Source organism: Pelmatolapia mariae, linkage group LG2 (genome assembly GCF_036321145.2).
Source record: "Pelmatolapia mariae isolate MD_Pm_ZW linkage group LG2, Pm_UMD_F_2, whole genome shotgun sequence".
Classification (NCBI taxonomy): domain Eukaryota; kingdom Metazoa; phylum Chordata; class Actinopteri; order Cichliformes; family Cichlidae; genus Pelmatolapia; species Pelmatolapia mariae.
Window position 1 is genome coordinate 21,992,300 of NC_086228.1, and position 23,744 is coordinate 22,016,043.

Genomic DNA, 23,744 nt, shown 5'->3' on the forward strand with positions numbered 1-23,744 from the left:
AGTTTTAAAAAATATATACATTTTAGTCATAAATGTCCAACCAAAATTAAAATGTTCAGTTCATGATGATACACAACAATGCAAAGCATCAATTTTTACATCTGAGCGTCTGAAACCAGCAAAAATTGTTCATCTTAAAAAGATTCCTATGATGCTTTACGTCTCAAACTAGTTGATGATTCATACTCAGAAAATCGACTAAACACCACAGAACTAGAGTCATCTTTATGTGGAAAACATCTGGGTAGCTGTGAGGTGACATTTTTAGCCACTGCATCACCACACTGCTCCGTGTTGTACTGTGCTTTAACAAAATGAAAGAAACAGGAACAGCAAGGGTAGACAAAAATACAAATTTAATATTTTTGTCAGATTCTTTCTTTATGCAGTAAACATTTTGCATCCTGTGGCAGACAGACTGCATAATGCAAGTAAGGTTAATTTGGAACAAAATCTAAAAGGATGTGCTATTATTGCTGTATTGCTAATATATAATCAACTTCTAAGTGCAATAGATGTCATATATTCACTTTACATCTTTAATGTATGGCAAAACAGACACTAGATTACTGACTGGGCTGTGGACTGGATTGGCTATCAACAGAAAAGCAGCAGAAAATTTTACTTAATCACTGGTCTTTGTCTTAAAGTGTTTGGAGGAACATATTTGTGGCCTTAAATCTAGACTAAACTGAAAAGGATGGCGTGTGAATAATTTGCTACAGTGTTTACAGGATTTTCCTTGAGTACAGGAAGGAGAGAAAAAAGGTCTCACTTATTCTCTCCAAAGAATTTGCCAAGCTTCCAATTATCTTTTGTAATACTGAATGCAAACTCACCCAAATTTGCACAACAAATCACATCCACACTCTGGGGAAAAGCAATAACAGCGAAGATGTTTAAATTGCTGTTGCTTGAAGACGTGTCAGTGGAATGAAATTAAATTCAACCCACAGTGTGAAAACACAAAAAGCCTGTCTCACACAGAGCACTGTGTTCTTGCTTTATTCCTACAATGGTTGTGTATTAACTAGAGCAGAGGGGGGAAAAGAATGCCTTGATGTGTGATCAGTGCAGAGCCACGTGACCATGCACACTATCTGGAAGGACACACCTTTCCTTTTGCAGCCCAAGAATAAAAAAAGGGTCAGTGATTACTGTCATGTTCTCATTCTACTTAACAGAGGCCAACCACAATAGAAGCAGGCCTCAAAGCCCACATTTTCTGCGGTATGTCCCCATTAAAGGCAGAGCACAGCACCAAAGTCTGTCACTGAATTGCTTTTAACCCCGAAGGAGAAAACTAGATGACTAATTGCATGATATTAATCTTATAGCTTGTCTATCCAAAGCTAGCGTCACCGTTAGCTGCTCGAATCAAACTGTGACACAATGCTCAACATACTTAAAATGTAGCCCTGAAATAGGTCTAGTGCTCGCATTTCTCACCTTTTTTTGCACTTGAGAACACACTTTATGCTCTGCAAATTTGCACCGCACAAACTTTCACCACGAATTGCTACAAGAAAATTCTGATCACTCAGCCGAGAGTTAAGATGGAGAACTGTGGGCCCTGACAAACATTTTGAAATGATCCTTGACAATGTGAGATACAGCAGCATTTGGAGGGCATGCAGAAATATTTGTGTAGCTTGGAGGCAGGTCTAACACTGACGGCTCCTCTAACACTGAGTCTGAGGCAGTCAGATGGCAGCTAACAGAACAGATGAGCACCCTGCAGGAAATACAGAATGAGGTAAACAAGAGGGCAGAAAGGCATTTTAATTAACCCCCACTGAGATGTTCAGTGAATTACTGGACAAGATAATACTTGAAAACATTTCTCAGGTGTGGATTATTGTCAAAGATTGAAGGCAACCAGGGTGATATGCAAATACTGCAGTAATTTTGGATTTATAGCACAACACCTGGTTGAGGTCAGACTTTGTTGTTGCAGCAATCTAACCGGTTCAGTAAGCTGACGGCTCATAGCACTATGAAAACGTTATCGTTCTCGGACAGTGATCGACCTGAGCTGAGCCGGCATCTACGATGACTCACTATGCTGATGAAGCATGACTGCATAAAGACTTAACAAAGAGCTGGGCATATACAGCTATAAAGACAATGCAATGTGGAACTTCTCAGCCCATTGTATGTGAATGATTCATCAGAAACTGTGAGCAGAGAATGATGGAAGATTGCAGGTCTCTATCAGAGAGTGTTCAATGTGGTACTCAGTTCACCCAACTACACTCACACTAATGTGTAACATGAACCATATGCAACTGAAAATGACTTGTGAAAGAGATACTGTGTAGCCTTCTGGGCCTGTCTTTTAAATGATAAATTCAAACACTTCTCTCTCCCTCTCATGCCTGCTTTCTCACTGCGAATGGACATAAGCCAGCCACATGAAACTCTACGAATGTGGAAAAATGTGTTAAATAAAAAGCTAGTGTAACCCACATTTTGCTGACTATCATGGAAAATGTAATTATTATTTATTCTGAATTTTAAAAAGGGCTTTAAACAAAAAGATCTTTAAGAAGACATATACTTTTGTTTTTTTCTGAAAATATACTTCAGGCAATTAAACTATATCACACTACACTGATATGTGAGATCTCATCTTAGGCTTTCTTCTGACCTAATTCTCAGTGGTTGAATAATCATCATTGTCTGAAACAGAGAAAAGATTTACATCAGGATTGTTATTGGTTATTTATTGGCAGTGGGGGGAACAAACTACCTGTAAAATATTGGGAAGTTTTTGCTGATATTTTGGATTTCCACAGCTCTGGAAACAACCAGCCTCCTGGGAGTTGGCACAGAACTAACAGAGACCGTGCCAAAGAAGATTAAACCTCATTTTGCTAAAGTTGTGTGTCATAAACATTGCTCATGTTGTTGCATATAAAAGTTTAAAAACCGACATATCATCTAGCAGTGCATTAGCTCTAACTTAGATTCTTTCTAGTGTCAACAAGGATGATCTCCTCTGGTTGTGAAAAGACTAATTGAAGATTATGTGAATGTCTATGGGAAAACAACCTTGCTGCTCACTTCATCTGTCACCTCAGTAAATGCTTTGCTGATAAGTTTATGGCCTCAGTTACTAATTTCAAGGCTTTCTGAGTACAACATGTTGTTTGGTTTGTAAATCATGTCCCCAGTTACAGTCAAACAGACAATAAAAAAGTGTATGCTTTAAAGTGATCCTTCCTTGTCATTCACAAGTTGCTTCTGTAGGAATAAACATTGTGAGATCCACCCCTTTCCTCATCACCTGACTTCACTAACCAGTGGCAGACGTCACAGTGGCTACGTCCACCTTTAATATACAGTCTGTTATCCAGCCACAGTGTCATTAGCATCTTGCCACAGCATGAATCAGACCAGGCTGGATGTGACGCCACCTCTTATCAAAATGGAAAGGTTAGATCACAGTGGGAACTGTGGAATGTATTGCGCAAGACATCAATCAGGCTGTTAGTGTTACACAATAGCTGTTGCACGGGGATAACCGGATGACATCATATGTATATGGACAGGTGCAAACTGAAGCCTCAGAGTCTATTTTTTTCACATTTTTGGTACATTTTCGCATCTATTAGGCTCAGTTAGGCTAACCAGGAGGAGTGCATACAGTAACAGACTGGAAATGTCCATAAGACACTCACTACAGCTGTAAACTGAAGCAAAAAGCTTGTTTCCTAAATGCTAACTTTAGCATACAGGGAGCGTTGTAAAATTGCTTCACATGCTCCCACAGCCCCAATGTATAAGAGATAGGTTGAGTCCCCAACAGTTTTAGATTTATCTTCTGGGTATGCTAGCAAACAAGGCAGGGATGGTATAAATATTTTACTTTATTGTACAATATAATGTACGTTTTTATAAACAGGGAGTAGATGGAGTAGTAGCATTAGGTTCACTGCTGCTCAAGCCACACACACAGACTGCAGCTTATTAAAAATTAAATACAGAGATCACTCGCATCACACCTCGGTTACATGGGCTATTTCAGCTTCATGCAGTTAGATATTTGCAGAAAGGATTTATAACCACATAGGCTGATTCTCACACAAGCAAGTTATGATGGAAAACAATACGGTTTTGAGAAGTCCACCTGTGTCACACCAGCTAATTCAAAGTTAAGCACATGTTCGCCCCAATATAGGCAAATACAAAGTAGTTTTTAACCCCAGAGCCCTAGCTCATCATCTGAAGCTTATTAATAAAATACTATGAGAGCTTTAGAACATATTGCACCACCACTCAGGGCCTTGATTATAATGCCTACAGGCTGCATGCAGTTAAATAATTCAGCAAGGCTGAGAACTGCCACTGTCACTCTGAAATTAACCCAGAAGAACAAAACCAAACCCCAAATGCACGGATGGCGAAGACAGACAATTGCGTTTCAGTGGATGTAATGAACCGTCAGAGAACCCTGTAAGTTCTGTCAGCTGTGCCTCTCCTTGTATATGTTACATTTAATGAAAGTTGAATGAGGGGAGATCATTTGGCCTCTCTGAGCAAAGCTAAATCCAAGCAGCACTGGCTAAGCTGACTCATGAAAAGCCTCTGTGAAGCACTTGCTACTACAGTACCTCATTAGCTCTAAGAGACATGAAAAATGATAGGATGAAATAGCATTATATGCCAAAGTTGCAGACAAAGCCAGTTTCTATTTTTGTGAGGAACTACTTCGTGTGATCAAAGCTAGAACATTACAAACTAAGCCACTCCTTAATGTAATTACACATACATCAGTGATACAGCATGCTACACTGTGGGTCTACAAGGACCTCAGTTGGCACCATAAAAAATATAAGTAATATGGTTAACTAATCTCATGAAGTCAACATGCTGCCAGAGCCAACAACCTACAGCAGTTTTCACCGCAGACAAAGTCATACACTGAGACTGGATTGTGTGCTCTGGCCAAATATTAAATTATGTTATTTTTCTTAGCATCTGAAGGGTTTTAGTTTTCCCAGCTGCATATAAATTCATTATATTCTCTTGAAATTTTTACTTAAAAGGAACAGTAATGAAATATACTTATTTAATTTCCTGCTAGGGTTCAGATTAGAGGATCAATTTTGCTACCCAATCAATATAAAGTTAGTGCAAATAGGCTGTTAGTTTGGACTAGAAATGAACAGAAGAAGTAGCTTTGTCTTATGGCACCAAACCCCATAGTGCCTTTAAAAGGCAATGATCATTAACACCAATACACAAATATATATGATTTTTCAAAGTGTGCTTTTTAATAACATACAAATTAATCATATAGGTTTTACGATGCACCCAGATTTAAAGCTTTCCTCAGAGTAAAGCCAATAAACCCAAATAACTCTCCCCTCCCATAATTTCAGCTAGTCTGTATAAATGCTTTATAAGCCTCGTTTTTAAAAGACACATTCAGACCAGTTCATTAGCGTTGTTACTGTGTTATTATTAGCACAGAGTTAGCCTCCCCTTTACACAGAAAACAAAATTAAAACTAATTTGGAGATTTATTTCAGTCTCTGCCAACTTGGGGTAGAAATATTTTGACCTGACACTTGCTAGCACTCTATTTAGAGTTCGATCACCTTTTGCCTTCAGAGCTGCCTTAATTCTTCATGGCATATATCCAACAAGGTGCTGGAAACATTTCTCAGAGAATTTGTTCCATGTTGAAATGATAGCATCACACAGTTACTGTAATCCAGGAGGTGAATCTCTTGTTCCACCGCATCAGAAGGTGCTCTATTAGATTGAGATCTGGTGACTGTAGAGGCCATTTGAGCATACTGAATTCATTGTCATGTTCAAGAAACTAGTTTGGGATAATCTGAGCTTCGTGCCACAGTGTGCTATCCTTTAGTCGCATCAGAAAATGGGTACACTGTAGTCATAGATGGATGGACACGGTCAGCAACAATATTCAGGCAAGCTTTAACTGATCTTCAATTTTCACTAAGTAGCCCAGAGTGTGCCAAGAAAATATCCTCCATACAATTTGACCAGTACCCCCACCAGCCTGAACCACTGATACACGTCAGGATGTGTTCATGTTGTTTACACCAAATTCCAACCCTACCATCTTAATGTTACATCAGAAATTGAGATTGATCAGTCCAGACAACACTTTTCCAATCTTCTATTTTCCAATTTGGGCTTGCTTTTTGCAAATACATGGTTATAACAAGACGTTTTCTGAGTTGCCTTCCTATCAGTCCAACTGACTGTTCTCCCCTGACCTCTGACAAGAACAAAGCATTGTCACCTAGAGAACTACTAGACCATCCTATCCCATCTAGCACTAACAAGCACGCCACATTCAAAGTCACTAAATCACTTTTCTTCCCCATTCTGATGCTCGGTTTCAACTTCAGCTGCAGATCATTTTGCCCATGTCTACATGCCTAAATGCATGTAAATACAAACCTGAGTTTCTGCCATGTGACTGGCTGATTGGATATTTTGTGCTAACAAACAGTTAAACAGGTGTACTTCATGAAGTAACAAGTGAGTCTATCTATCTCTTTAGCTATGTGGTTACATTCACCTGTCTGCTACTGATGTTGGCCGCATGTGCACAGTATTGTTTTGGCTGAAACACAAAGGATTTGGTAGTGCCCCAATGTGCATTTTCATAATTAACAAATAAGCTAAGCATAGGTATAGGTTTTACAACGATGCTTCATGATTCAAGGAAGGAAACTTGCCTCATAGTAAAGAATGGCAGAATTCACAAAACTAACCCATCCTAACTTCCAAGTATCACAGCTAGATACTTGTATTACACAATCTAGTTGTCCTCCTTTACATGCTAAAAATAGTTCTAGTCATTATCGGTGGATTACGTCATAAAAATATGCAGATCCATGAAGAAACCAAGGTCTAATGACTAGTCCGAGTCACATGCTTGTGAGACAGGCAGCATAAGAGCAGAACGAGGTTACAGGTGGAATTTCCCCTGTCTCTCCTTTCTCCCTGACGTCATGTCCAATGGCAGCGGTTCATTGCTGCTCCTGCTGCCTAGCAATCAAACGTGTCTGACAAGGTGATACTCAGGTGTCAACGGCTTGGGCTGGTTCAACAGTAGCATACAATTAAGGAACTTTGCAATCAGCAGTTCCCCTGCAAGCCTTCAACAGAAAACAGACAGACATGGGTATTTTTCTACATGTGGAAAAAAGGGGGAAGTTCAACAGTTTTGTTTCTCTTTTCACAAGTCAGTTCCTGCATTTATGCAAGTCATTTGAGGTTTCAGCCTTCCCATATGATTGTTTGTTTAGTCAAAGCATATGAACATTGCCATCTTGTGGTTACTTCTAAGGCATTAATTTACACCTATAAGCAAGGATCATTGAGCAGATTTGGTGGCCATAAGAAATTGTGAGTCATTACACAGTTATTGAGGTTGAAATTGCATGCGTGGGCACTAAAGCACCAGATAACAGAACTTCATATTAGCTCTTGATACTCAAACATCTCTGAGATTTGTAAGAAGTTTGACTTGTTTTCAAAGATTACCACATACACCAACTTGCAACCAAATAAAAAGCTACTATATTCCCTTTCTGCAGCAAGGCTGCTCTGAAAGCTTTTTATGAAACTGGAGTGCTGCTTTCTAAATGGGATAAGAGCTCAGTTCTTCTTTTTGTGTAGTTAAATCAATATCCAGAAGCCCATTAAGCCAGGCGGGTACATCTTGGGCAAGGAGACATATCTGATGTCTGAGGAGCCCTTCAACACTTAAAGAAACACAATGACTCTCCGTTGTTGTCCTCGGTCATCTTCAGACTCCTCAGCTGCTCAGACTGCTGATGGTGACATCACTGTCACAAGATAAGAAGGCTAACAGGAACTGCTTTAGCCTAAACCACACAGTACTCTATCTGCAGAGTGCTCAAGTCCACACAGATGAAGCCTATGCAACATTAAAGCAATGAAAAGCAGAGAGGAGAGGGGCAAAGTGTGGGCAGCAGTGTAGCAAGATGTTCCTAAAACAAGGAGCACATGCTTGAAACAAACAAGACGACTCCACACTGGAGTATATTTGGAAAGTCTTGTTCTGGATAATTGCTTTCAGTGGATTGAAGTTTCCAATTATCCACAAGCCTCTCTGCCAGTGTTCCCACCATGGGAAGTCTAAAGGGGAGAGGGGTGGGTGAAGGACTGGTGGGTCCAGCTGCTCCCGTCTCTAGTGGGGCCGTCAGACTAAAAGCTCTTAAATTCCCCCACCTCTTCCCTCTGCGTCACGGCCTCCTGCTCCGAAGGGCCGGCCAATCAGACGATGTTTGTCGCTCCCATGATACAAGCATCTCAGAGCAAAAATGTAAACATCTGGCAAACATTTAGACTCACTACAGAATAGGGCTGATCAACACTTCTGTCAAGCATGCCGGATCTATATTTGTGTAAATCAGTAAACATTCATTTATCCTGCAGAGACAGAGAGACCCCTGTGAGGAAACCTCAGGGTGTTTCAGTACAACATACTTTCTCATAGCATATATTTGTATTTTATTCAAGAACATTTCAGGAAATTATGAAAATTGTACATAATTTCGTAGCTGAAGTTGAAATTACACATTTAAACAGCTCTGATCTAATGTAACAGAAAGGCCAAAAAAAGACAACCAGCTCACCATGACTGCAGACATGAAAAATTACATTCATGCTTAGAAAATTATTCAAATGAGCAGTCATTTCATCTGTAATCTCACTTAATTGCAGTCAGAGATAGAAGATATGCCAATTTGAATATTGCTCTAACTGGCTAGTTATGCACAGACTCTCAATTTCCACACTTTCTAGGCCTAGAGTTAGTGCAGCTGACCTGGGGTCAAGGCTATATTTTTCATAATGGAGGACAAAATGAAAGCTATCATCTAGTAAAACAAAAGTGGAGACAGAAAAAGTGCCCTAGTACTCTTCTGTTATAGCTGATCTGAACAATTTTTCACACACTCATAAAGACACACACCATCACACCATGTAGTCACATGCCAGCTGACTGACACAAAGGGGAGTCACAGAAATCTATGGAGTAGTAAAGCAAGGCAGAGCAAAGCCCTGCAGGTCGTGTGCCAGCTTCTAGTACATCATATGAGTTCAGTCGTGTTTCTTTAGAGTGCATTTAAAGGCATTTAGTATATAAATGCTTACATGTGGTGACAAAACACATTATTTCCAGTATCCATAAAAAGAAAAATGTACATTAAGGCGATCTCAACGTTAGCACCCACGCTGTTAGTCACAAAAAAGCAAGCAATTACTGTAAAACATGCCTTTTAAATCCCAGATGTACTTACCCCAGCAGAAGTTATCAGTACATTATATTCCCCGGCTTTGTATAGCCAGTAAGAAGCTGTTCTCTTATTTTTAAAAAAAGCGGCGACGTTAGAAAAACATCCCTGGAGCGAGTTGGAGACTAACGGTGCTACAGCTACATCATCACACAGTCACCGGTCAGCTTACCCTCCCGCTGCTTTCGTGTGCTTGCTGACACAAGGTCGAGGTTTTCTCCGGCGGGGGCTGATGCGTGGGGAATTCCTAACAGTCACATTTTCCTGGGAAATAGCTGGCCCGGCACCAAAGTTTTCCCAAAGCGCGGTAGTAGTACGCGAGTCCGAAGCAGACGGAAGAGGTTTAAGAGCTAAAAGGCTTTTTTAAAAAAGTTTCTAAGTTTAAAAAAAAGGCAAAAAAAAATGGTTCATGCGTTTTATACACGTCATGGAAAAGTGTCATTTACGTGTGTCACGCGCAGCAAATGTGGATTTTTTTTTCAAGTTATTTACACGTTAAAAGTGAATTAATTTTACTTATACCGTTACGAAGTCGCAGGTGCGATTTTACAGACAACCCACAGCTTCAGACACAATGTACTTAAAAATTAAGTTGAGAAAAGAGAAAATGACGGTGTTACACGCGAAACTTGGGGTTTAGTTTGAGCAGATTCTGTTCCCCTATACTCTGTTAATATTACGACAGGCGTCATGGAGATATAAAGTGGGAACAGGCATCTTCCGGGAATGTCCAAGCCTTTGTGAGATGAGAGCAACTAACGAAAACTCCCTGACGGGCGGGGTCGATTCCCTGGAAATATTGACCGCATGCTGTGCCAGACGTATCAAATAGCAAAAAAAAAAAAATACTGAATGGTTTTATGTATTGCTTGTATTACTGCCAATGTCAAATCATCGTTAAAAACCTAAATACTAGAATTTGAGACAAAAACAGTAGTTCCCATACCGGGAGTCGAACCCGGGCCGCCTGGGTGAAAACCAGGAATCCTAACCGCTAGACCATATGGGAAAGTCATGTTTGTCAGAAGGCAACATTGTTTTCTCACTGGTTTCCAGATTGGTTAACTTGTGATTGTTAGTTATTATTATCTGACCTTACAATCTTTTATAGTTTCGCGTTATACGTTACACGTTTATGTTTATTTATCATTGACATATGTTTAAAGATATCATGTTTTGGATGAGTAGCGTATTATATACAACACTTGGGAACTAGGCACCATCTAGTGGTGTTTCGAAGGTATTGTACATTAAACCTCAATGTCTTAGACACGGGTTACACCTAAAGTAACAGACCTAACTGGGTATGCATCGAACAGATCAGTACATTAACAAAGTCAGTACTGAATAGGACGACAAACAGAAGATAGGCCCATTTATGAGGCATTAGCGCGTCCTAATCAACTAATGTGGGTGCAAACATATGACGTAATTTTTGCTGGGATAGTTCAAGTGTAGAGACGGGTTCCACCAACCTACATAAAAACGCTCTAGCGATAGTAAAAACGAGCTTCAATATGTTCATACAAGAACAGTAACAACCAAAAGTTTTATTCTGTATCCACTTTTTAATTTGGCTTTATGTGATTGTACAGTTTACTAATTTCAACGCAAGCGGCGTGAGGTCTCCCTTTTGTGTATTTGGTACAGTCGTTATACTGGAGAGGGGCAGCCAAATATTTGACAAACTAGCCGCAAATCGTTTAGCTTAGCCAGCTAAGAGTTAAAATAATACACCGATTAAAAAAGAACACGCATTTCACCACGTTTGACCCGCTTAGGTGTTTGTTAACGATTTGGGTTTCCATTTAATCAAGATGTCAACTCCAGCAAGACGACGTTTAATGAGAGATTTTAAACGGTAAGCGAAAGGAAAACAACAGAGAAGTAGCTAAGGTTAGCCTCCTGCCGCTAGCTTGTTAGCGTTAGCCCAAAAGACAATTAAAACTACAACACCGCTATTAAACAACAACAATAAAATTCAGGGTCTTAAAAACACGAAATGATCATAAGTGGGTGAAGATTCGGGTAGTACTAACGAATGTATGACTGGTAAGCTACTGATCTGTAAAGATAATTACACCGGGGCGCTGACACCGGTGCTAGCAAGGCATCCGGGAGTAGTAACGTTCAGGTAGTGCAACTTAAGAGTCCCGGCTTATTTTAGGTGTCGTAGTACTAACTGAGACGATCACCGAACATCTAGCCTAAACTGTAAACAGCAATATTTCAATATGATTTCAGTTGGATGCGCTTCTAACTTGTAATTAAGGTTGTAGTCAAAGCGAGTAGCCAGGTGGCCCTTCAAATCCAGGTGAAACGTTTAGATAGACTGTCCATATACACACTGATCTGGGAGACCTTCTATCCCTGGGCCTTGACAGACGGCTACCTGAACCCGAGGATCAGAAACCATCTGCTATGCAGCCACTAAAAACCTGCACAGCACATGGTTTCTGCACAGTATGTTCCAATCACACAGTACTGGTGGTCACAAGGTCCAAAATCTAATCTCATCTGGGCCACTGTAAAACGATATTTATAGTATTTCAGCATACTTCAAGAGCGTGAATAATAGGATGAACTTTAACTGATTAAATCAGACAGGTAGTGGTTGTAATGGCCCTTCGGATGTGTTTTTAAAAGGACTCTCTTTTTGTTTTTGTTTTTTGCCTCAAAACATTACTCTGAAAAGTTTTAAGTTTCTGTCTTACAGCAGGCAGAAACATTAAACATCATCATAAAAACATGGCTTAAATAAAGCAGAGTAGCTCTATAAAATATCTCATTAAGGTAAAGATACACAAAAGAAGAAACGCAATGAAACGGAAAATAGTGGAATAATATATATATATATATATATATATATATATATATATATATATATATATATATATATATATATGAGATTGCCAAGCACTAAGTGTTTGTTATTGGTAAATATGTAGTGTCAGAGTCTTTTTAGGATTAATACATTAGGAGATTCACTTTCAGTTTTAAATACTTAACTCACCTGCCCTAATGACAAGCCTAAGAGGTAATAATAGTAAAGACTTTGACAACTGACTGTTTCAGTCATTTTCTTTATCTGTGATATAACTGTGTGTCCATTTTATCTGTCAGGCTGCAAGAGGACCCTCCAGCTGGAGTTAGTGGAGCCCCATCAGAAAACAATATCATGGTATGGAATGCTGTCATTTTTGGGTAAGTTGCTCTAATAAAAGCTATATCAGACATTTTGTGGCTGTTTTGAAAAGTGCGTTTTTGCGAGGTGATTTATCCCCTTTACTGTTTCCTCTTTTGCAGACCTGAGGGAACACCTTTTGAAGATGGTAAGATGTCCATAAAGCCCTTTGCATCCACATAATGCGTCTTCCCAACGCTGATCTGACATTAACTCAGCAATAAACCATGATGACTGTTAAGCATAGAGCTTTCGTAGTTGGATCATATCGATTGGTACAGTTTTGAGTATATTTTAGTGGAAGAATTTTTTTTGTTTTTGGCCAGAAAGCAACAACTGCTTATCAGTTTTCCTACATAAAGCAGATGAGAGTATGGAATATGTTTCAATACTTAAACCAGTAATTTATTGTCTTGAATTGGCATCATTTCCCTACAAGTTTCTTATAATTAACTTGGCAGCAAAATTAGAAAGACTGATGAAATTTTGCTCTAGAGTTTGAGTCTAAGAGGTCACATATTACCTTGAGTACTGTAATGCATTGATTAATGTATTTATTAATCTTGAACTTTTTAATATTTGAAAAACATTAATAACAAGACTAAAAGAAGGCAAAGAAGACACTCCTCTTATCAATATACATGGTACTCTATATCCAAACAATTCTGTTTTGTTATGTATTTTAATTCACATTGTACCATTCCTTCTCTCTCTCTCAGGAACCTTCAAACTTACCATTGAATTCACAGAGGAATACCCAAATAAACCTCCGACAGTGCGATTTGTCTCCAAAATGTTTCATCCAAATGGTATCTACCAACATACTGAGTTTGAGATATTTATTGATGTTAAAATAATCACGCCCTAAAGTTTTAACATTGTGTGGTCTTCAATGCTCTTTTGCAGTGTATGCAGACGGCAGCATATGCTTAGATATTCTTCAGAATCGTTGGAGTCCAACCTATGATGTGTCTTCAATCTTAACTTCAATACAGGTATCCTGCCGCCTTCCAGTAATGAGTACGTAGCTCTGACTCTTATGTCATAAAATGTTATTAGAAACCTAACCCACAGCCATTCTCTGTTGTGTATTTAAAGTCTTTACTGGATGAGCCAAACCCAAACAGTCCTGCCAACAGCCAAGCAGCCCAGCTCTACCAGGAAAACAAACGGGAGTACGAGAAAAGGGTTTCTGCTATTGTTGAACAGAGTTGGCGTGACTGTTGACCCCCATTGTCGTTGGAGTATGAACAGTGTCCAGCCCAGTAACAAGAAAACACTGATCAAGAAAATTGACCGATCTCACCAAAACGAAATGACACATCTTAAAATCCTTTGGTATATTTGTCCCCCTAACTGTTGCAAAGTTTGTATGCCGTTGTGTTGTGGCATTCACTCCTGCTGAATGCTATTGTTGGGCAATAGCGTATGTTTGGTAAAAGTTAATGTACCTTGTTATATCCGGGTTACTTGCTACATGCCCCAACATTTTTTTTCTCTCTTCTCTCAGCTGTCACTTTTCTACCCATTTATTCATACATGAAGTAATGTGGTCGGATGATAGGGCGACAGATACTTAGATGTGCTTGCTGTGTGGTTTGCTGTGTAGATACTGGCAGTTCATATTTACAAAAAGCAAAGCTGTTCTTGGGTGTCTTGGGGCTCACTCTTCTTGGTTTTGTCTCTGCCTATCAAAAGCCTTTAAGAGGGATCGAAAATTAACCTGGCATGGACATCCATCCCTCTAACAACTCAGCAGATGCCTTTTGGGGGTCATTTTCTCTCTCAGCTTTTCTTGTAAAGCCATGCCTTTGATTTAAAAAGGAAAAAAAAATCTAAACACAAATGTCCCTCTTCAATACAGAAACAGGATATTTAGTACCCTGTCCAAGCACTTAACTTGGTTTCATAATGCTGACTTTTTAAAGCTGTGTGAACATTTCTATGCTATTTTACAATCTTGGAAATCGGCTGCCATAAAAAGCTGATTACACTGTTTTAAACAGGATGGTGTCCATTTTCAGATTATAAACCTTTGCACCGGTAACCCATGTAACAAACTGTACATTTTCTTGTAAATAAAAATAAATATACACCATTTGTTTGCTGCTTATTTCTTAACCCAGAAGAACAAAATATTTGAATTAATTTCAGCCTCTTTGATGGTTCTCAGTTTTAATTTATTCAGTCATTACAGCTGTGAAAACAAGCAGACACGTTGACTGTACTCACATAAACCAACACATCTGACATTAACAAAGATCACAGCTTACAATGTGAAGACTTTCTGCTCATGGATGCAGCTCTTGTACTTGTAAAATGATCTCCATGTTCTGAAATAGCAAACAACATTGCAGGTATTGCTGAATACAGATGCCTTATTACTACAGTGAGACTGGTATGAGCACCTAGCTACAGTTTGATGTTAATGCCGCTATAATCCTTGTCTTTGATGAGTTAACTGTCTACCAATGTTCACAAACAAGCAGTGAGAAAAGCTGCATATTCTGCCAGGTTTCTTAAATAGTCACAGAACAAAACAAAAGGTGACAAAAGCCTAAATTTGTTTTTTTAAACTGGAAAGAATTGCATTAACAGGAGCGTCATTAGGATATGATACCACAATGCACTGACCACAAGCTCATGTGGAAAAGCAGGAGAGACAAAAAGACAAAATCCATCCTACAGCCCCTGTTAGAGCTAAAATATAGTTCATGGCAAAGGAATGCTGAAACCACCAGAGATACCTGAAAGATTCTCATTTATTAACATGTGCTGGAAATTTGTAACATAGTACAAACACAGCAGGTACGCTTGAGTGCGGTTTGCCTTCAAGTCCAAGACGATGAATGCGTCCTTTAAAAAAAAAAATATACGATTTTTCTCATCATGCAAATTAGTGTGAGGCCTGAGGTTTCACAAGCTCATATCGGCCCACCTGTCCTTCCTGTAGAAGTTGACCAATGAGCTGGTCTTTGTGTACTTTGCGGCTGACGACGAGGAAGCGTTGCCGTCCCTGTCCGTAAGACTTGCTTCGCAGCCCGTATTTCTGCGATATCTGGTGGATCTGTTTGCGTTCGTCATTGGTGAGGTCAGTGGAGAAACGGAGGTCGTCCTGGCGGTCTGAACTGGCGTAGTTCCGAATGATGTCCTCGATGTCGCGCTTGCTGAGCTGATTTGCGGTTTTATCCGTGTCCATACCCAAACCCTCTCTCGAGAACTGCTCCTTCACTCTGATTGGCTCCGCAATTCCTTCCCCGTCGCGGCCCAGACCGCCTCCTTTCCAGCCCATCTTCCGGAGCAGCTGGTTTCCAATGTTGTCTTCCTTTATCTCCTGCCTCGTGGCCTCTTCGCCTGAGCGACCCATGATCTGAGAACGTGATATGGCGTCGCTGTGACCCTCCTTTCTTAAGTTGGATTTGACCACAGCCTGCGTCTGTCTCAGTGTGGCTAAAGCCTCCAACGCTGCAATGTGCTTCACTATTTTCTTTGGCCCAATTCCTGCTGCGACATACTGTCCTTCTAAGTAAACTTCACACTTCCAGCGATGATCGGGCAGAACTGTAAACTTGTAATCAGCAGTCACTTTATTAAACTGAGCGGTATCATTAATAATGCAGATTGCATTGTCAGAGTTTTCCAGGATAACCAGCTCGCTCAGCTTCTTTTTGCCACCTTGCTGCCCGAATCGTCCACCAGAATCTGACTGAATATTTCCTCTGGAGTACTGAGACTGCGGCTGTTGTTGCTGCTGCAGCTGCTGCTGCATCTGCTGCTGCTGCTGCCGTTGCGCTTGGTTCAGGCGAAGTTTCCTGACCGCCTCCTGCGCTGCTGCATGCTTAGAGCTCTTTTTGGTGCCCATCGCCTGTGCCACCAGCTCGCTCTGCAGGAAAACGCTGCACAGCCATGTACTGCTGTTGGGTAGCAGATCGAATTTATAGTCTATCATCATGCGATTAAAAGCTGCAGAGTTGTTCAGTATGCAGATAGCGTCGTGAGCATTGTCCAACACCACAAACTCTGTCCAGTGCTTACGCTTGTCAGGCTCGTACTGGCCCTTGGAGCTAGGTGTCGGCTTATCTTCCGGGTTGCGGAGTGCAGGCAAAAATGCTGGTGTCGGGCTGTGTAGCTGGCACACGACCATGTCATTAACTACAGTGTGTCTGAATTTACGCTGCACGACACGAACCTCGACTGGTTTCAGGAAAAGTTTTACAGCCTGCTCAGAGGCTCTGTCTCTTGCCCCATTTTTACTTCCGGAGTATCCGGTAGCAAGATACACACCCTGGCATCTCAGTTCACAGGCGTAGCCGTCTGTCGGTACTTTCTTGTTCTTTGGTAGATCAGCCTGAGGAATATCCTTCAGGCTCACATAAATATACTCAGGGTTGGTTTTGCAGGCCTGGATGCTACGGCTCAACATGAAATTATAGTTTGGTGAGTCACTTCCAGTCATGTACATAGGGTCCCTAAAAGCAACAGCCAGTGCAGATGCTACATTGGCAATCAGCCTTTGCTTCTCATCTAATGTTGGCTGAGATATTGCAAGAGGCTGCAATGAAGAGCCCGACTGAGAAACATTAGGACTGGTCCTCCCCGGGCTGTTGTAGACTCTGCTGAACAGCCTGCTCGATGACGGCCTGTCTTGATGGCTGTAGCCCAAACCCTGACGTCCTGAATCCCAGCCTCCCGATCGCCCCCCTCCCCCGTACCCATTGTACCTGGGCGGCTGAGAGTAAGAGTCCGAACTCCGAAAGTTTTGGGCTTCATATTTTGCTGTGTACTCCTGCTGTGTTTTTGCCAAGAAGTTTGACGACGACCCACGACCTCCATAACCCAACCCACTACCTGAAGAAATGTCTCGGTCTCTTTCTCTGTCCCTGTGGGAACCCCAGGAGTCAGATGTGTATGATGGCACTCTGTCAAAAGCGGGCCTCATTGAGGAGGATCCCTGTGCTCTGCTGCTGCTATTGTACGAAAAGTGTTCAGAGTCCCTTGGACTGTACAGCTCGCTCCTCCTGCGCTCCTTATCGTTCTCCTTCTCATCAGTGTAGGTTCCTCCACTGCTCCCACCGCTTACAAAGTGCACAGGCTCAAATCGAGGTCTGGAACCAAATTTTGTCAAAGGCATTTTTCTCATGGGCTCCTCTCCTGCAATAAAATGACACAAGTAAGCAATTAAGGCAAAACAAAAGGGACCCATATAATCACAGATGTTTACAAAAAAAGTAATGAAGAGATCTTTTATAAAACAGAGCTAACTTGTTATTATTGTTAATTACAGTGGCATTTATTGTCAGGTTCATAAACATATGAAAAGGTGGTGCACAACGTGTTAATGGTGTGAAGAGCTGAGCCATATTAGGTTTTCAGACTGACTGTAGTTTTGACATTCTACATTTAGCTAATGATTTCACCAAATGATTTGGCCATTTAAAAAAAAAATGCCAACATTTTTCATAATAGATTTTTACATTTGCATGTCAGATGTATGCTAAATAGTGCTGTGTGATCTGACTACATGTCTGCCTGCATCTTCAAAACTAAATGATAAAAATTAAAGGAAAAAAACACTAGCACCTTATTTACAGATAGTGTCATTGCAGGATATTGACATACACCTATTGCATCCCTGGTCTGTAAACAACAACAACAACACATAGAACTGTCTTTATACTTTCAAAATAGAAAGCTGCAATGTTGCTGAAACCTGCAGCGTTAAAACACACCTCTGACTCAGGTTTCCTCTGCTATTCCCAGTGAGCCTGGTGAGGTATATTTAATCTTTTCTGTCAGCACATAAGCTGTGTGCTCAACTGCTGAACTTTGCATTTATCTAAACAGTAGTGCTGGCAGCCGTGCAACTGTGTGTACATTTTCTTATTATTACTATTAAACACAATTAATAACAGCAGTTCCTACCTTCCTGAACTCTCGATGTGTGCGCACTTCAATGTCGATAATTGGATACAGGATCACTATGAAATTAGAGTGATCTTATTAATTCAATTCATTATTGTTAGTTGTAAGAAGTCTGTAAAAGTCAGTGCTGGCTGAACCACTGAGGCTGCCACTGTAGTGACATCGGAGCACAACTATTGTCAGTGCTGAGTGGTGCTTGGAAACATATCCTGATGACCTATGTGGGATTCACAATGCCACATTTGTGTCCACCTGAGTGGGTATTGGGCTATGCAGAGTGAAGGATTATGTGTGTGCAACCTACAAATTTTACTTCAGCTCTTTTGTCTCCTATGCAGTGATCTGAAGGGGCCAATAATAGCCTAAACAAGAATGGCGCACAGACCAGTTTCTCCCAGAAAATATAAACTGCGAAAACTTAGGGTGTGCATGGGGCCAGTGCACAGCTATGAGAGCCCTATTATAAAGGACTGAGTAGACTTGCACTGACAGGCATCTGTCATGTCCATATTGAGGCCATTTTGCTAGAGTTGGATGATGGGAAGATACAGAATAAATCTTAAATTAGTAGTAATATTACATTTATTTATTTTCTCATCAAACATTTTGACTGTGCATTATAGCAGCTTGGTTTGGTCTTGTTGGTGAACATAACTTGACACTGTCTTTGTTCCTGTTTTTAAGATCATGTTGCTATCAAACACAGAAAGCTTGCTGTATCCGATGATCACATCATGGGGAAAACTATGAATTTAAGTTCCGCTGATGGCTGATGTCCCGGAGTAACTTTGGCATGTTAAAACAGAAACAGAAAATGACAGCAACCCAGATAAACACTCACTGCCATCAGAAGAAATATGTCTCTTTTTTGCTTCAGAACTGGGACTTGGCTCAAAGGAGGGCATCTCGCCAGTGTCCGTCCCTTCTGCCATAACCAGCACCGTCCAAGTCAAATCCAGGCCATACCTGTTAATGGGGCCAATGATTTCAGACAGATTAGGCACATGTATGTGTTACAGTTTCAGCATAAATAACCAGAGGTCATCTTTTTCTTGCTGCATTAAGGGGTCACCACAGTGGATCATCTGCCTTCATCTCACCCTATACCTGCCATCCTCCTCTGTCACAACAACCTTCTACATGTCCTTCTCCTTTCTCTTATCCTCCTGCCTGGCAGCCCCATATTTAACATCCTTTATCCAATATATCCACTATCCCACCTCTGCTCATTTTCAAGCCATCCCAGACTTGCCTCTCTAACGCTGCCTCCAAATCGCTCAACCCGAGCTGTCCTCTGATATACTCATTTGTAATCGTGCGCATCCTGGTCTCTCCTAGTGAAAATCTTAGGATTTTCAGCACTTCCACCTCCAGCTCTGAATCCTGTCTTCCTGTCAGTTCCAGCGTCCTGAACCATACATCACAGCAGCTCTCACTACCATTTTGTAAACCTTGCCTTTCACTCTTCTTACTATCCTTCTGCCACTCATCTCTACCCTCTCCAGTCTGCCTGCACTCTTTTCTTCACCTCTCTTGTGCACTGTCCATTGTTTTGGGTGGTTGGCCTAAGCATTAAAGCTTGTTCACCTTCACAACCTCTACTCCTTGTATCTTCACTGTCTTCTTCTGATTTACACGTGATGCTTCTGCTGACTTTCACTTCTCATCAGTCCATACCTCCACATCCCCAAACTTTCCTCCACCCGGTCCCTAAAGATAACAATGTCATCTGTGAACACCTTATCCAGACACTCCTGCCTGGCCTCATCTGTTAACCTGCCTACCATCACTGTAACCAAGAAGGGGTTTAGAGAAGATCCCTGTCTCACTGTCCTAATACATGTCCTGCGCCATTCTCACATACTTCTCTGTCACTCCTGACTTTCTCTCACAGTACCACAGCTTCTCTCCTCGCACCCTATCACATGCTTTCTGTAGATCCACAGACACAAATAGCTGGAGGTAACGCATTCATTCACACTCCATGCGGTTAGCAGAGAAAACGGTCTCCCAGCAACACGTAGAGTCTAAAATACAAAATCCGTGAATGGGCAAAATATTAAAATGCCGTAATTTATATTTTAAGCCTATTGTGGATGTTAAAGTGTGAGAAAACAGCTGGATTTCATGCCATCACAATCGCCTCGACAGAGTGACGCAGTACACCGACAGGTTCCATCCTATGCAGGGTCCATCCCTCACAAGCAAACACGTTGAACAAGCTAAACACATTTATCAACATTTAAGTTTCTCATTAGATATCAGTGTAGTGCTCTTACCTTAAGGTGTAGCCTTTGATCCCATCTACATGTACACCTGTCTTTTATCTGAACTGGAAACAGCGCATTTATTCTTACGATCAACCGGCTATTATTATTTTCGTGCTAGCACTAGCCTGCTAGCTGATTCTGTAGCTTCCAGCTAACCCAGCCCCGCATCAAAAACTTGATCACACTCTTTGATAACAGTTAAAGGATCAAAACAGACCTAAGAAGAAACCGTCTGGCAGGTCTGTTTCCCTTACTAACTCTTTCCTGAAAAACTGTAGTTGAAAATGTTACAAAAAACCAGCTTGCAGCTACAGCTACCCATTCAGCTAGCAGGAAGCATCCATTTTCTGGTCCAGCTACAGCAAAATCATGGCGTCTGTCACCGCACTGCCCCAGAATGCATTGCGTTTGATTATTAGAGAGCACATGTAGCGTACAAAACAGGCTCTCGTGGTTTGTGTTTGCAGTGCTTTGCGACAGTCTTGAGCCTCCTCTCATTTCTTTGTATTTTGCTTCCAGTGATCCAGACTTTCTTGGAATTTTTATGGTGTTCAAAGCAATAGTTCACCAGGCTGAAGAAAACATTTGATTTGTTTACATTTATTTAGTTTAATCTACAGAAGTGTCAAATGTAACATTCTGACATACCTATACTAGTATTTTTGCAGAAACAGGGTGATTCCCAAAGACTTATTAGAAAACTTGGCTGGAAAGTGGACAATTAGTATAAGACAAATAACAAGTGGAAGGCCTTTGGAAAAGAAAATAATGAATAATCAATAGTATCTGAAAGTCATGTCCAGGAACTGAGAGACTTCCAATTTAATTTAATGTATCGCCTTAAGGTGCTTTATATTGTAATAGAAAAACCCCAGCCTCAAATGACCTTCTATGAGCAAGCACTTGGCAACACTGGAAAGGAAAAACTTCCTACAGGAAGAAACCTCCCACAGAACCAGGCTCAGGGACAGACAGTTATCTCCCATGGCTGGTTGGGAGTCGGGAGGAAGACAGAGATTAATAATAAGTAATGATTTAATGCATCAGATGATCGGTCTGCTAAGTAAAACAGGGAAATGACACAAGAACTGGTCTGAAAACCTTGAACAACAGGTCTTATGGATTTATGAGTCTAAATTTGAAATCTTTGGTTCAAATTTTGATCACTATGTTGATGTACAAATTACCTTTTAATACACAGTGTTGCTTACCATTTGTTTTTGTCAAATGTCATGCAGACTGCTGCCATGTTTTGGTTTTTTTTGTTGTTGTTGTTTCGTTTTTCTTGTTACTGTTGTTTGATCCCTTTGCAAAGGTAAATGCAACTTAGGACAACCTGGTTGTGTGTGTCTCAATTTCTTTCAGATTTCCAGAATGAGCTTGTTTGGTGTCAGAAGTGGGATCTCTTGGCTTTTACTGATCTCGAAAGAAGGCTTTCCAGCCTCTAACCTCATGTATTTGAGAGATGAGTAGCCTGACTATTTGGACCCTAGACCATCTCCATGGGGATTTCTAGGAATGGAGCGCGTTGTCCTCAAATGGCGAGAGATCGAAATAAACTGTTATAATTTAGGGGGGCGAAACAGGAAAACAATTGTTTCTCTGTGTTCACATCTGGTCAAAAGGTGATTTCAGGGATGAGTAAATGCTGTGTTCCAGGAACACTGGGAATATTTTTCAAAGGAAGCGAGTAATTGAAGACCGGGTCCTCCTTGCTGAATTGACTGTCCATCAAATTATGGTGAAACACAGTTTGGATTTGTGGTGATGATTGCCTCTAGAGTAGAGATCAGGCACGTCAGATAGACAAAACTGGACATTTGTGAGCGTGGGAAACAAGTCTGATAAAGAAAAATACCAATCAAGAGTTGGATTGTCTCCAAATGTGGTTTATGTGAAGAGAAAATATGTGGATAGAGTGATCAGGGCTTTTTGTGTTTGGATAAAACATTCTGGATTTCTGCAAGGACAAAAATTCAAGAGATAGAATACAAGAGAAAAACATGTCCAAAATCACCTGAAAGCATTAAATATGTGGAAGCATGAGAAGCTTTGTCAGAGAAAGTTCTTGTCTGTATCTCTCGTTAGAGCCTCAGTGTATTAGAATGGACCGTGACCCTGACTGTGGCCCTTCAATGGCTACACCTACTCCACTTCCACCCCCACCATTTAACAGAGATGATGAGGAGCGCACAGTGCCTGCAGACTCTTCCAGTGATTCATTATCAACCACAGCCTGCCACCGGAGGTTTCATATCAAGAAGCTGACTCATCAGAAAGCATGATCGCCTCCACAGCAGAGTTTTCTACCACAGTAAAGTACACCCGACAGCTACACCCAATATGTCCCTTAAATGCCCACAGTTTAAGTGGCAAGCACCGATGTACAGCCCCTATTAATCTTTTGACCGTGATCAGAAGCTCATATTAAAGAAGCCAGGAGTCATGACTGGGAAACAAAATATAAACTTCTAGAAGCATCTAGGATCAGACTTCAGCAGACATCATGAATGGGATGATTGCGACAGTGAGGAGCACATGGAGGCCACAACAGCCCTGCGCAAGGTCATGCTGACAGTCTCCTCAGAGCCCTACAGAAGAAGAAAAAGGACAAGAGCTAACCATTTACCAGTCTATCATTAGATGCTACAGCATCTGTGCCCAAACCCCTGACTGCAACTACATATCAAGCTGCTGCTGGAGGAAGAGGTGGCTCCAGAACAGGATGATGTGAACCAGAGAGCTGTTTCAAGTCCCATTAGAGGGGACATTGTGCCTCAGCAGGGACAACCATGCTAATGACAAGTATGGAAATGTGGACTGAGGCTGCTGGGAAGGCACAAGAGAGATGTGCAGCTACTCTGACTCATCTGACGCTTGGGGATGACAGTACCACCTACAGCGCGCATATTAGTATACAGCCCACACTGACACTTGTAACACAAGTTGTTCCCTACCTTCAAGACAAAATTGAGAATTGCCAACTTCTGCAAATCAAGACAAGTGATCCCAGGTAAGGGAGCAAAGTCTCAGCTCTGCTTTGTTGCTTTAGGG

At 41.0% G+C, this 23,744-nt stretch overlaps 3 protein-coding genes and 1 non-coding gene across 6 annotated transcripts in view; 1 reads left to right on the forward strand and 3 right to left on the reverse strand.

The window, feature by feature from the left end:
* elf1 (E74-like ETS transcription factor 1) overlaps positions 1 to 9,590 on the reverse strand; it is a 38,208-nt gene extending 28,618 nt beyond the window's left edge. Inside the window, exon 1 of one of the 2 annotated variants that reach the window (XM_063494492.1) lies at positions 9,487 to 9,590. The gene's annotated coding sequence lies outside the window, so the exon portion shown is untranslated. Of the gene's footprint in view, positions 1 to 9,320 lie in introns of both variants that reach the window. The other variant, XM_063494490.2, reaches the window with a different exon arrangement.
* Positions 9,591 to 10,251: 661 nt separating this feature from the next.
* Positions 10,252 to 10,323, reverse strand: trnae-uuc (transfer RNA glutamic acid (anticodon UUC)). Its single transcript has one exon. It is a non-coding gene; the product is annotated as a tRNA-Glu (tRNA).
* A 657-nt stretch (positions 10,324 to 10,980) lies between these two features.
* Positions 10,981 to 14,590, forward strand: LOC134636072 (ubiquitin-conjugating enzyme E2 A). Its single transcript, XM_063485857.1, has 6 exons — positions 10,981 to 11,175; positions 12,438 to 12,518; positions 12,621 to 12,646; positions 13,218 to 13,307; positions 13,405 to 13,493; positions 13,597 to 14,590. Exons 1-6 carry the CDS (start codon positions 11,132 to 11,134, stop codon positions 13,723 to 13,725), a joined length of 459 nt encoding a protein of 152 aa, XP_063341927.1. The 5' UTR covers positions 10,981 to 11,131; the 3' UTR covers positions 13,726 to 14,590.
* A 75-nt stretch (positions 14,591 to 14,665) lies between these two features.
* On the reverse strand, positions 14,666 to 21,059 carry nkrf (NFKB repressing factor). Of its 2 annotated transcripts, XM_063494494.1 has the most exons (3): positions 20,700 to 21,059; positions 19,262 to 19,386; positions 14,666 to 17,649 (listed from the first exon to the last, which is right to left on the reverse strand). In XM_063494494.1, exons 2-3 carry the CDS (start codon positions 19,350 to 19,352, stop codon positions 15,395 to 15,397), a joined length of 2,346 nt encoding a protein of 781 aa, XP_063350564.1. In that variant the 5' UTR covers positions 19,353 to 19,386; positions 20,700 to 21,059; the 3' UTR covers positions 14,666 to 15,394. The 2 variants fall into 2 exon arrangements, with proteins under 2 accessions (XP_063350564.1, XP_063350565.1); XM_063494495.1 differs by lacking the exons at positions 19,262 to 19,386; positions 20,700 to 21,059 and adding an exon at positions 18,421 to 18,731.
* Positions 21,060 to 23,744: the final 2,685 nt, after the last annotated feature.

What these genes read in the sequence shown, in the direction of transcription:
- LOC134636072 (XM_063485857.1), top strand. Translation starts at nt 11,132, where the DNA reads ATGTCAACTCCAGCAAGACGACGTTTAATGAGAGATTTTAAACG. An exon ending in GGGAACACCTTTTGAAGATG is followed by an intron (nt 12,647 to 13,217) that starts GTAAGATGTCCA and finishes TCTCTCTCTCAG; the next exon opens with GAACCTTCAAACTTACCATT. An exon ending in CAATCTTAACTTCAATACAG is followed by an intron (nt 13,494 to 13,596) that starts GTATCCTGCCGC and finishes GTGTATTTAAAG; the next exon opens with TCTTTACTGGATGAGCCAAA.
- nkrf (XM_063494494.1), bottom strand. Translation starts at nt 19,352, where the DNA reads ATGGCAGAAGGGACGGACACTGGCGAGATGCCCTCCTTTGAGCCAAGT. An exon ending in ACATATTTCTTCTGATGGCA is followed by an intron (nt 17,650 to 19,261) that starts GTGAGTGTTTAT and finishes ATTTTATTGCAG; the next exon opens with GAGAGGAGCCCATGAGAAAA.